Source organism: Saccopteryx bilineata, chromosome 6, assembly GCF_036850765.1.
Source record: "Saccopteryx bilineata isolate mSacBil1 chromosome 6, mSacBil1_pri_phased_curated, whole genome shotgun sequence".
NCBI lineage: Eukaryota > Metazoa > Chordata > Mammalia > Chiroptera > Emballonuridae > Saccopteryx > Saccopteryx bilineata.
In genome coordinates, this window is record NC_089495.1 from 75446787 (window position 1) to 75460737 (window position 13951).

General features: G+C 40.5%; 1 protein-coding gene across 4 annotated transcripts in view; it reads left to right on the forward strand.

Moving 5' to 3' along the window:
• The window catches only part of TBC1D4 (TBC1 domain family member 4), a 227868-nt gene that overhangs the window by 146003 nt on the left and 67914 nt on the right, over positions 1 to 13951 (forward strand). For all 4 annotated transcript variants that reach the window (XM_066237875.1, XM_066237876.1, XM_066237877.1 and 1 more), the window contains 2 exons: positions 1228 to 1332; positions 9743 to 9875. In XM_066237875.1, coding sequence (XP_066093972.1) covers positions 1228 to 1332; positions 9743 to 9875 — 238 coding nt within the window. The remainder of the gene's footprint in view (positions 1 to 1227; positions 1333 to 9742; positions 9876 to 13951) is intronic.

Genomic DNA, 13951 nt, shown 5'->3' on the forward strand with positions numbered 1-13951 from the left:
TTTTTGTTTGTTTGTTTTTACTGGAAATAGTGCCACTGTCTGAAGACTCAGTGAGCTAGTGAAGTCCTATGAATTTTTCCCACTTAGTAATTAATTAGTACTAAACTAGTAAAATATATACTTTAATCACTAATGATTTGTACCAGATGGAGCTGGCTTTCACCTCATGAATTATAACCTCACTTTTCATTATTGACTTTTTTCTTTCCATCAGAGTTGATTTCCTTTTTTTCTTCATATCTCTTGGATAGCTTGAGCTTATTATTACAAGAATAGTGGTTACCATTTATCAAACATTCTAGGAACTATGATAGATATTCCTTAATTCCAAGTCACAAATATTTCTCACAATAGATGCCATTACTACTCTTTTATAATGAGAAATGGAGCCCAAGAGGTAATTACTAGCAACCCAGCACAATGTCTCATACATAGTAAGTGGCTGAACTAAGATTGAAGCACAAATCCTCTGACTCCAAAGCTCCCCCATTCTTTTTTTAAATTGAGGGTTAGATTGACTATAGGACAACTTTAAATATTTGCCTACCTAGCTTTTCAAAGCCCTATGCTTGCTATTAAAATAACATGGTACTGTCAACTAATTGGTGTGTATGTATTCAGGCTGACTGAGATTCATAAATGATTCAGGATTTTTTATTAAGTGTAGCTGAGGGCTTTTAGCCTGCATTCAGGAGGCACAGTGATTTATAAATTTGGATAACTGGACATCTTCAATCATTTCTTTAATGTTTTGTCTTCTAGCAGGTATGGCTGCTTAATGCACACTTTAGGGAATTGCCTGACATTTAATTAGAACGTTGTTAGTGTAGTTTTCTGATTCTTAGCCGCAGATAGACAAGAACAGGATTTATGATGAGTCACCAGATTGCCCATTCTAAGACCAATAAATTGAAAACTCCATTACTTGCAAACACTGAGCAGCAATTTTATTACAAGAGACAGTGGATCATGCCATCATATTTTTCCTTCTATGGCCCTGAGTAAACAAAGTGTTTGAAATAATAATAATAATAAAAAAGAGTATTTTGGTCTCACCCTTTATTTTATGTCTCAAAAGGCCACCATATAAATTTGTTCTGACATTATGTCCCTTGTCATAAGTGCTGTAGGGAGATTTGTGGAAGTGTGAAAGCATAGAGCTGATGTTGATTTTATGGTGTTCATTAAAAGGACATATTCTCATAAACACCCACTTCTCCCCCCCAGGGCATAAAGCATGTCGATCACTTTGGCTTTATCTGTCGGGAGTCACCAGAGCCTGGACTGAGCCAGTATATCTGTTACGTGTTCCAGTGTGCCAGCGAATCTCTGGTAAGTGGGACGATTGCTCCTGCCCAGACATCCGGCTCACAGGAGATGCATTTCTTACGACCCAAGCCTCACAGAACAGCCATCAGTGGAAAAAGAAGACACCTAGATATAGGTTTCTGCTCTTTAAAAGCAGCACAATAGGAAAAACAAAAGTTGTTATGGTAATTTTTAAGCCAAGATACTTTCTTGAGTTTAGCAAATCGAGTCATTTTTACCAGAAGTAATCTTAAAAGGTAGGAAAAGATTAATAATAAAAGAAAAGCTGTGAAATTTTTTATTGCTTACGTATGAAGATAAGGAAGGCCAATGACCTCTTATTCCCTCTCTCTTTTTTTTTCCTTTTGTGACAGAGACAGAGAGAGACAGAGAGGGGGACAGATAGGGACTAGAGACAGACAGGAAGGGAGAGAGATGAGAAGCATCAACTCTTTGTTGTGGCACCTTAGTTATTCACTGATTGCTTTCTCCTATGTGCCTTGACTGAGGGGCTAAAGCAGACCAAGGGACCCCTTGCTCAAGCCAGTGACCTCGGGGTTTTGAACCTGGGTCCTCCACATCCCAGTCCAATGCTCCATCCACTGTGCCACTGCCTGGCACCTCTTATTATCTTAATTGCTATAACATCTCAGAATAGATAATGCTTTTATACACAGAGCAGAGAATGATTTTGCTTTATTTCATTAGTCCTGTCCTTATTTTAAAAATACTTCTTTCTTTAAGGTCTTACTTTAGTCTTTTTCTTTTTTGTAATTTGATAGTCAATTCTTGTCCTCACATTCCTCCCCACACACCTTTTATGGGAGCTGTTGGAGTTTGAGAATAAATATATAAGGCAAACATGGAAATCCATCTGAGTGAATAAAAATATACTGACAGTTACCCCTCAAATTTCCTACTATTTACCACTCGTGTTATCTTTCTTAGCCATTTTAACACAAACCTTTATATAAACCACCATAACGTGAAGAAAAATATTTCCTTGGATATAGAGCCCTCTCACAAACGTTCCTCCCACACACCACTTAGACATATGCAAGTAAGCCAGGCAGCATCCGTTTCCTTGGTGCACAATTCCTGTGTCACTTTTGCCTTCCATTGTCTTAGTGTGGAGACCGGGTTTAGGAATAATGAAGAAATGGAAGTGGATTGATACCAAGCCACTCTCTGACAAGTGCCTTCTGGGTCTCAACCTTTTCCTCTAAGGATCATAGTATTCTCACCTCAAACAACTTTTTTTTTTTTTTTTTTTGTATTTTTCTGAAGTTGGAAACGGGGAGGCAGTCAGACAGACTCCCGCATGCGCCCGACTGGGATCCATCTGGCATGTCCACCAGGGGGCGATGCTCTGCCCATCTGGGGCTCCACTCTGACGCAACCAGAGCCATTCTAGCACCTGAGGCAGAGGTCATAGAGTCATACCCAGCTCCCGGACCAACTTTGCTCCAGTGGAGCCTTGGCTGCAGGAGGGGAAGAGAGAGACAGAGAGGAAGGAGAGGGGGAGGGGTGGAGAAGTAGATGGGTGGTTCTCCTGTGTGCCCTGGCTGGGAATCGAACCTGTGACTCCCTCACGCCAGGCCAACGCTCTACCACTGAGCCAACTGGCCAGGGCCTCAAACAGCTTTTTATTCAAGACAGAACCATTTGAATTTTGTTATTGCTCAATTCACCACACCGATGGAAAATTCAGATGATGATATCCAGGTGACTACTGTGTAATAGTTGAGTTGAGGACTGGAGATAGAAATGTGAGGGTTGTTATTATGTAAACATTATTATGTACAGGTCTAGGCATGGGAGTGGATGAGCACAGGGAGCAAGAGAGAGAAAGTCAAAGAGAACCAACGACACAATACTGGGAAAAGCCAGCCAAGTAATAGGTAGAATGATAATGTAGGGTACTCCGCCACCAGTGCCCTCCTCCTCACCATCCTCTGCCCAACTCACCCCTTCCTACTCCCCTCCTCGGTCCCTCTTTATAGCTAACACTGATTCTTCCACCGTGTTCTGGATGCCTTACTCTCCTGCCTTCCCCAAACATGTCATATACCCCATATTTTATTTTGGCAGCTCCATTTATCCAATTTCCCAAGTTAGAGAAGACAGTGCATTCTCCTCACCTTCTGTATCCACTGCTAACCAAATTCTATTAACTCAAGATAGAAATGTCTCTTCTATTCATCTTGCCTCCTTTCTCTCTATGTCTGCACCCTGACTTTGGACATTCATCTTAGATTATTGCGTTAGTGTCCTAACTAGTCTCCCTGCCACTGGTTTACTCTGTCTTCTATACACTTTCTGTATTATCTTAGAGTTTTCTTTCTCATAGCACCTTCTCATCAAAGACCAGTTTATACCTTTTTTTTAAAGAGAGATAGAGAGAGAGAGATACTGGTACAGGCAGGGACAGATAGACAGGAAGGGAAAGAGATAAGAAGCATCAACTTGTTGTGGTACTTTAGTTGTTCATTGATTGCTTTTTCATACATGCACTGACTGGGGGCTCCAGCAGAGCCAGTGACCCCTTGCTCAAGCCAGTGACCTTGGGCTTCAAGCCAGTGATCTTTGGGCTCAAACCTGCGATTATGGGGTCATGTCTATGATCCCACGCTCAAGCCAGTGACTCTGTGCTCAAGCTGGTGAGCCCACGCTCAAGCCTGATGAGGCCTCGCTCAAGCCAGTGACATTGGGGTTTCAAACCTGGGTCCTCAGTGTCCCAGGTGGATGCTCTATCTACTGCACACCTGCCTGGTCAGGCAAAAACCAATTTATACCCTTTTATTAGGGGACAACATCTAGATGGTCTAGCAATGCAGAAGGACCTGCCTCATTCTTCTTTAGTCCCCACTGGAAGGCCTCACCCTCTCATTATAATGTCCTTACACATGCTGTTCTGTCCCCTAAGCTGTTGTCTGTCTAAGTTGGACCTAAGAAGCTGGTGTGACCTTGCTTTTATTTGGTTTGTTGTTGAATCAGCAAATGGTTTGTGCACGTGATACATGAGATCTTGGATTTAAGTGAGTGGCTGGGGCTTACAGAAGTCCAGCTGAAGTTCAGAGGTCACTGTTGGCTCCTCTCATAGAGGGAGGAGTCTGCTGTGTCAGGGGAAGCAAGAGCCAGGGCTACTGCTTTTATACTGTGAGGCAGGGAAAAAGACCACATGGACACCCAGGGCCTGCCCTGCTACTAAACAAGGAGATGGTGTAGTGCCTTTGTTATCTATTTCTACATTTTCTTTCCACTGTTTCATTAGATGTGAAACAGGCCTGTTCTCACTCTACTATGACCTAACTTCACTTCTTCTTCTTTTGTACCATGTACTTTTTCAGACCCAACTTAAATATCATGTTCTAGTGAACCCTTTTCTATGCCTTTTCTCAGAAATGGACTTATTTAATTGCTCTGTCATCAGGGCGCTTACTACACCTTGTTCATAGGCCACTAACAGTTCCTACAAATCCCAATTTGTATTTATTCATCACTTTCTACTCCATCAGACTGTGAATCCCACAAGGTTAGGACCATCTGTATTCTTGTCACATGCCCTCTTCCCCCCCCCCCCCCAGCACATTTCTAGGATATCAGGTGCTTGCGAAGGGTATTTTGAGTGATGGAATGTATTATGCTTAACTTCAAACAATCATTTTCTGAATGCCAGTTAATCTCTGATCACAGGATAATCTACAGTAAAAAGAAGACTGTAGAAACTTCTTATTTCCAACTTCTTTTACAAGTTTTATTTTGTTTGTAGTTTAGTATTTTTGTTTTGCCCTCAGGCATGTAGAATGAGTTTTAAGACAGGGATTTTCAGAGTAGACAGTCTGGGAACAGGCTGCATTTTTCTACGTTAAGAAGTTCTGTGTCTAAGGCAACAGACTAGACTGGCTGAGAATGTTACAGTGAATCTGGACTACAATCTCAGTTTTGTTACCCTTATTCTTAGGAACAGACATATGCTAGTAGAATCTTTGAAACCCTGTTTACTCTAATTTTATCAGAAGAGGCATCTTAACTGAATAGTGAGATATCAGAACTGCAAGCTAGAAGAAAAATTAAATGCGAATTTCCTGCACAATAGAGGATGACTCAAGCAGCTAGCATATGGAACAAAACAGAGCAGTCAATTAAATATTATAGGTCTAAGTAGTGTTATGATTGATGTGGCTTGGCAGCTTTGTAAGACAACATATTGCAAAACCACACATGCTGACTTCTCTGAGTACAAAGAATACACTACCTGCATTTTCTTTTGCTTCTTTGTAGCAACTACTATAAATTGATAAGTAGTATAATGTTCTAATGGGCTCTAGACTAAGGGTTATACTGGAAGTTTAGGTGCTCATCCCTCCCTCCCTCCCTCCCTCCCTTCCCTCCCTCCCTCCCTCCCTCCCTCCCTCCCTCCCTCCCTCCCTCCCTCCCTCCCTCCCTTCCTCCCTTCCTTTTGTAAAATTGCTGTAGGTAGGTAGGTTAATTTTGCTTAACTGGCCCTTGAGATTTATAGAAAAGAGCCTTTAACTGGTTTCTTCAAAATTGGTTTATAAGATGTGAAAAAAAATGGAAGTTGGAGACAAGGAAAGAGTATAGCTCCGTAGACGCAGACAACACTATCCAGGGAAACAACAGAAACTCCCGGGTGCCAGGACTCGGGTTTCATTCTTTCTCAGAGAATTAGACTAAGTCATCTTTTGAGGCCTTACACATTCTGTGATTCTCAGACTTATTTTAAAGTGCTATAAAATACCTAAGTTTGGTGGATAAATGTTCATGAGCATTATCTTCATTATGGATTTTCACCTAAGTATCATAAATTGGTTTTCTTTGTCCCATCTCGTACTTTTCACTGGACATTGTTTTGGCCTGATGGTGACAGTAAGAATACTTTCTTTTTGTTCGCATATGATTGATTTATCTTTACCTATTCCTTTACTGTTAACCATTTTTGTTAATCTTTTTTGTTTACTGTTAACCTTTCTTGTTATGATTATTTTTGTTGCATCCAAATAAAAACAAGTTATTCATATTACACTAATTTGTATTTGTAGTTGCTCTGATCCCATGATAGAACTTATAGGCAAGTTAAAATAAGACAACATTTGGCCCTGGCTAGGTAGCTCAGTTGGTTAGAGTGTTGTCCTGACATACTGTAAGGCCAAGGGCCACTGCCACTGTGGCCATTCGCATGCAGATTCTCATTAGATTCAGGCAGATGGTAAAGAAACAGTGGAGCCAAAAACTGGTGGGCCATGCCTTTATTGAACACTCGCACCAGCCGACGAGCAAACACACAGGGAAGTTACTAGCCTCTTCACTCATTCAGAGTTCACAAAGCCCTGACACATTATCTGGTTCCACAACTGGGAGAATCTTCTCCAGTTTTTCCTGGAATCAAAGGCCTCACCAGTCCCAAAGCCCCTCACCTCTGGTTCCCCATCTGCCAACATGGCTTCTTTCTCTGCAAAACTGGCTTCTCTCTCTTTCCCTGCCATCTTGGCTTCTCTCTCCTTCCTCCTTCTCCTTCCTCTCCTTCTCTGCACAAACTGGCTTCTCCTTCATCACTCATGAGCAAAACAGTGCCCCCTCCCAAGCAGGAAGGTAGTTTGCAGTTTCACAGATCACATACCTGGCGCTGCTCAGTGCCATTTTTTAACACTAAAAGTGAGCAAACTCAAAAAATACAGATTTTACAAACTCATTTACCCAACACGTACCAATATTGTGAGTTCAGTCCCCATCAGGGCAAATACAAGAATCAACCAATGACAGCATGAATAAGTTGAATAGCATAGCAAATGGATCTTTCTTTCTCTCCCTGTGTTTCTGTCTTTCTCAAATAAAATAAAACAAAAAACTAAAATCAATCAATAAAAAATTTAAAATTAATACATTTAAAATTTCATAAATCAGATGAAGACTTTAGTAATATTTGTGGCTGGAAGAAATTGGTAACCGCATTTCAGATATCATTAAAATGGCCTTCAGTTTCATCCAGAAATAGATAAGGAAACATGAAAGTTTAGTATCTGCATTGGAGGCCGTTTACAAGGCAGTATTACTAAATAACAAATAATAAACCTGTGTGAAAACTAAGCCTTAAATAAATAAGAAACAAGAAAATAGAAATAAACACTTGCATCATAATTAGAATGGTTTATTTATTTATTTATTTATTATTATTTTTTTATTTTACAGAGACAGAGAGAGAGTCAGAGAGAGGGATAGACAGGGACAGACTGACAGGAACGGAGAGATGAGAAGCATCAAGCATTAGTTTTTCGTTGCACACTGCGACACCTTAGTTGTTCATTGATTGCTTTCTCATATGTGCCTTGACCATGGTCCTTCAGCAGACCAAGTAACCCCTTGCTTGAGCCAGCGACCTTGGGTCCAGGCTGGTGAGTTTTTGCTCAAACCAGATGAGCCCGCGCTCAAGCTGGCGACCTCGGGGTCTCGAACCTGGGTTCTCAGCATCCCAGTCCGACGCTCTATTCACTGTGCCACCGCCTGGTCAGGCTAGAATGGTTTTTGAATACATATCAAGGCAAATGAAATAAAAATGTGAGGGCATTAAACATGTAGTGCTGCCCTGGCCAGTTGGCTCAGTGGTAGAGCGTCGGCCTGGCATGCGGAAGTCCTGGGTTCGATTCCCGGCCAGGGCACACAGGAGAACCGCCCATCTGCTTCTCCACCCCTCCCCCTCTCCTTCCTCTCTGTCTCTCTCTTCCCCTCCCGCAGCCAAGGCTCCATTGGAGCAAAGATGGCCCGGGCGCTGGGGATGGCTCCATGGCCTCTGCCTCAGGCGCTAGACTGACAGAGTGACGCCCAGAGGGGTAGAGCATCGCCCCCTGGTGGGCATGCCGGGTGGATCCCGGTCGGGTGCATGTGGGAGTCTGTCTGACTGCCTCCCCGTTTCCAGCTTCAGAAAAATACAAAAAGAAAAAAAACCCCAAAAAAACATGTAGTGCTTTTATTTTCAAGAACATTGTATGAATAAGCCATTTTAATTCAGGGAGTGACATAAAATTATTCATAAGTCTTTTCAAAATTGATAATATAGTAAGTAAAGCATAACTGAATAGTGACTGGCTGCTTGCTTAGTGTTTGAGCTCTACTTTTAGTAATATTAGAAGAATAGAGTTTCTTTTTTAAATTTTTCATTTATCCATTTTAGAGAGGTGGCAGAAGAGAGAGAGAGAGAGAGAGAGAGAAAGAGAGAAGGGGGGAAGAACAGGAATCATCAACTCCCATATGTGCCTTGACTGGGCAAGCCCAGGGTTTCGAACCTGCGACCTTAGCATGCCAGGTCAACGCTTTATCCACTGTACCACCACAGGCCAGGCCGAGTTTCTTTTTATTCCAGGCTCTGCATACATTCAAATGCAGAAGTAGATTAAATTCTTTAAATGTTAGGTTGTTTTTCAACTAAGCAGTAGGGGAAGGAAGGGGAAAAAGAATCTTCAAAAAGAAAAACAGCTACAAGCATGGTAACAGTTCTGAATATCAAAGTAGTTCTGATGAGCCCCTTAGTCTCTGCAGCTCTCTATCTAGATTTTAGATTTTGATCTTAGTTCTACAGTGTGTGGGAAAACCACACCTTACATTGGTATTTGTTTCCCAGGGAAGGCCACATGGCCTGAAGTTGGTTTAACAGTGTCTGAGGATGAGCTATTAGTCGACCCAAAAAAGCAACCAGGAAACTAGAATGCTAAGGTTCCAACCTACTGACTGAGTCATTGGAAAAGCCAGGAAGAAAGTAGCTGGCAGTTTCCAAGCTGCTAGCCCCATGGTGCGACCCGCTATTTTATTAGACAACACGATGCCAGAACTTCTTAGTGTCTCAAATCAAAAGGAAAATGATAATAAATTAGAAGACACAGACATGAGATGAGCAACCTTTGTAGACTTCCCCAACATTATTTAAATTGAACTCGTTTCTCCCCAGAACTTCACTTAAATATGCTTTATTTGTTTTTATACTAAAAACGGTCCGAAAGGGTAAAGTAAATAGGATACCTGCTAACACAAGTGAATAGTAAATCTATTTTGTCACTCACTATATATTGCAGGTAAATCTTCTAAAGAGCTCTTTATCTGAATAACTATTTAAACAGAGACCTGATTGATCATCGAACTGTGAGAGCATAACACTTAGTTGGATTAAAAAATAGCATTTAAGTAACAGATCAATATTATAGTATACACATGACATTGGTCTTATTTCATCCAGCTTTTACTTATGTGTATAACTGAAGCTCTAACTTCAAGACAATATATTCTCTCTGAAAGTTCTGTAGTCATCAACATTACATTATTTATTGCTGAGTCTTCAGCAGTGAGCTCTCACATTGCTATTGGGATTTTAATGTGTTACCATGAAAGCAACTTTTACAGACCCGAGTTTTGTTTCTCCCTGTAGGTGGACGAGGTTATGCTGACTCTGAAGCAGGCGTTCAGTACGGCGGCCGCCCTGCAGAGTGCCAAGACCCAGGTTAAGCTGTGCGAGGCCTGCCCTATGCACTCTTTGCATAAGCTCTGTGAAAGGATTGAAGGTACAATATAATCTAGCCTTTGGGAAAGAGGAGTTTGCGTTGTCCTTTGGGAAGCCAGAAAGTTGCTACTGTCATTGAAAGGTTCTTTGTTTCGAGATGAAACAAGGGCCCAAAGAATCCTTGTCTCTCCAAGGCACTTGGCTTCCCCCACCGCCTCTCTTTCCTTCTCTCCCTTTTTCATTTTTAACTTTTTTTTTTCCCTGAAGGCAGTCTCAAGGAAGGAACTTGTATTTCCCACACTTCTTAAAACTGTGCTATGTACATAGTGAGAACTGACCAAATATTTGTTCAATGAATGGAGAGAGGCAAAACCATCTCAGAATGTCGACTATTTAAGTCTCTCCTTTTTCAAACCTTTTCACCTGATGATGTGAATGGAACTTCTGTGTGCTTTGAGGGACATTTTAACATGACAGAGATAAGTGTGATATCATAAAGCAGGTTTTTTAAAAAAGAAGTGTTCTCGGGAGGAGTAGCGCGGCATGACTCACCTTCCCTTTCTTCTTGTTATTTCTTACTAACAAAATTGGAAAAATACAGCACAAGAGAAGAAACACAATTTAATAAACACGTGGTAAGCCTCTCCTTTGCAGCAGGCAGTGTGCTAAACACTGGGGCTTTGGAAGTGCTTGAGATGAGGACTGTGCCTTCAGAAAGCCCGCAGGCTAGAGTGGAAGACAGGCATGTGAGCCAGTGAACGCAGTTCAGCATGATGGGTGTTATACTGGACCGGGAGAGTGCACACTGCAGACAAAGCAGAGATGGTCTAGTCCCTGTAAATGCAAGTTGTGATTCCTGTTCAGTAGGCAGCAGGATCACAGGCACGGGGCAGAATCCATGGCGAACGGCAGCATTTATTTAACTCAGCTCTGTGATTGAGGACTATTTAAATGTGATATTCAGGTTTTAAAATTTGTAATTATAATTTTATAGAATGCACATTCACATTGTTTTCAAATATATATATATATATATATATATATATATATATATATATATATATATATAAGCTTTCCTAAAATGCTACATTTTTTGGTGTATGGTAAAGGGAACATTATAAATCTGTAGAGGAAAGGCTGAATCACTCAATAAATGGTGTTAGATCCATATGCTATCCAAAGAGAGAAAGATTTCTTCTACTTACCCTCTTAAATGTCATTGTCGATGGATCAAAGTCCTTGGTGTGTAAACAAACAAAATATTAAAATAATTATAAAAAAGAATATTATTATGTCCTTAAACAGAGAAGCTTTTATTTTATTTATTTTTGTACTTATTTTTAGCAAGAAAGACAGAGAGAGGGACAGATAGGGACAGACAGACAGGAAGGGAGAAAGATAAGAAGCATCAATTCTTTGTTATGGCACCTTAGTCATTCATTGATTGCTTTCTCCTATGTGCCTTGATTGGGGGGTAGAACTCCAACTGAGCCAGTGACCTTGAGCTCAAGCTAGCAACCTTGGGCTCAAGTCAGTGACCATGGGGTCATGTCTATGATCCTATGCTCAAGTCCACAACCTCAACGTTTCAAACCTGGGTCCTCTGCATCCTAGGTCGACACTCTATCCACTGCATCACTGGCTGGTCAGGCAAAGAAGCCTTTATTAAGATGCAAAAATGCAAAAACTATTAAAAGAAGACATTACCAGATTTGACTTTATAAAAATTTTAAATTTTTACATAGTAACTGCTTCCTTGGAAGTTGAGTGATAAATGACAAATGAGGAATTGGTGGCTTGGTATTAAGAATTTGTAAGAAGTCTTATTATCTATAAGAAAAAGATAAAACCACAGGTTGGAAATGACACAAACCATATTAAAAACACTCCTCTGAAAAGGAAAGTAAAAGATCCAATAATAATAATGAGAAGATGCTCTATCTTACTACATGTCAGACAGGAAAATGAAAACAATAAGATACTCATCAGACTAACTACTGGTGAAATCGTAGAGGTATTGATACATTTATGTGATGCTGAATGGAGTGCAAATTAGCATAGCCATTTTGGGGGGACAATTAATAGAAACTCACTAACCTAAAATTGCATATATCATGTTAACCAGCAGTTCCATGTCTTAATAAGAGAAACTGTTATGTAGATTCAAAATGCAACACTTTTATTTTCAAGGTTGTATTATTTGTAAATACAACCTTTCTATTTGTAATAGAAAATTGGAAACAACCTAGATGTTTATCAGTAGCATAATTAAAGTATGTTCATATACTGGTGCAATTAATAAAAATGAATTATAACTTTATCAACTTGAACACATCTCAAAATTACATTATTGAGTCAAAAATATCTTGCTGAATAACACCTACACTTTGATACTATATCTGAAAAAATACATAGAATGGTATCATTTTTTTCTTCAAAACTATTTTTTAATGTGGTCTACTTTTAGACTTATGTAGAAGTTGCAGTGGGTTTCCAAATATCCCTCCCCGATCCACCCCCACTGTTAACATCTTCCGTAACCCAGTACAATGATCAGAACAGAATATTAACACTGGTACAATATTATTATCCAAACTAAGCACCCGATTTCATCTTCACCATTTTCTCACTCATGCCTCTTTTCGGTTCCAGGATTTCAGTTAGGGTCCCAGGTTATATGCAGTTGTTTCACCCTCACCCCCTGCAGTCTGCAGCTCTTTCTCAGTCTTCCCTTGTCTTTTGTGACCATAACATCCCCAGTGAGTGTTGCTCAGTTATTTTGCTCCATGTCTCTTAGCTGGGCCTGTCTTGATGTCTCCTCCCATTTGCAGTGAGTCCCTCCTCTCACTACAGAATGGTGCCGCATCCACCTTGTCACCTGGTCGGGGTGGTCTCAGCAGTATTCTACTATCAAGTTCTTCTTCTTCCTCCTGGACTTAAATATTTTAGGGAAGACAGTTTGAATCTATACAAATCATTTTTCTTTCGTGCCTTTGTGCTCACTAATAAAAGGCAAATTTAGCTCTATTGACAGTGTTCTAGTATTTTTAAAATGTACAACTTACATTAAAAAAAATGTACAACTTATATTACTTGGGTAATAAAATTAAAAAGCAAGTCTATATATAACGGTAGTGACTTCTTTTCCCCAAATGTTAACAGCATAATGATGAATAATATTTTCCCCTTTGAATTTTTAGTTTTCAAACCTCACACTATAGAAATAAATTATGTCTATGTAGACAGAGCTAAACACTTTAGTAAAGAAGGAACTTTGTATTTCTCTTTTTAAAAACTGCATTGTAGTTGTTGTTTTTTCTCTTTGTGTAGGTGTGTTTTAAAGTATATTTTCTGTTACAGAAAAGAAGTTTTAAGCTCTCACGCACGTAGATAGTTCGTGAGAAGCTGGTTCTAACACCCGGGAGGAGTGGTAGCAGATAGGAAGGACTCTGTCTATATGTATATAGGGCTGGACCTCAGTTTGGTGGCACCTGAGGTGTTTATAGTTTTAAAGACCTTTCTAAAGAGAAAGCATACAAGTTATGAATCCAGAATTAGCAGAGCCCCTCCTGAGGTCTTGAAGGGACTCTAAAACTTAAGCTTTCCTAGCTTTTAATTATGCATCTATCTGAAGGGAGCAAAGGAGAGGTCCATGTTGACTGGGAAAAGATTCACACAGGCTCTTTCCCAGAGGCCTCGGATAGCGCTTTCTCTGATCCTTGCCTTTGAGGTCATGCAGGGAGCGTAAGACAGGCAGTGCTGTCATTGTGAGCATGAGAGTAATAACTACAGGAGTCACTGTGTCTAGGCACTATTGTCTTTTGCTTAATCCACATAGAAACCCCAAAAGTCAGGTACTGTTTTTAATCCTCATTTTACTCACCTGGAAACTGAGGCAGCAAGACACAAAGTTGAGAAATATGCGCTTGGAAGGGCAGACCAGGACTTGAACTTGTTCGGTCTGTCTCCAGAGCCACCGATGCCTTCTCCCTGAGGGACGAGCAGAAGGCAGGGGTTTTCAGGGCCCAGCTGCCTTGAAGCTGGGCACTGGTGTGTTTGTTTCCCAGAGGGTTATTTTTACCTAAGTAAGACAGCAGCATGAATTCTAAATTTGTTTTATGCTTAGGTACAAAGTGT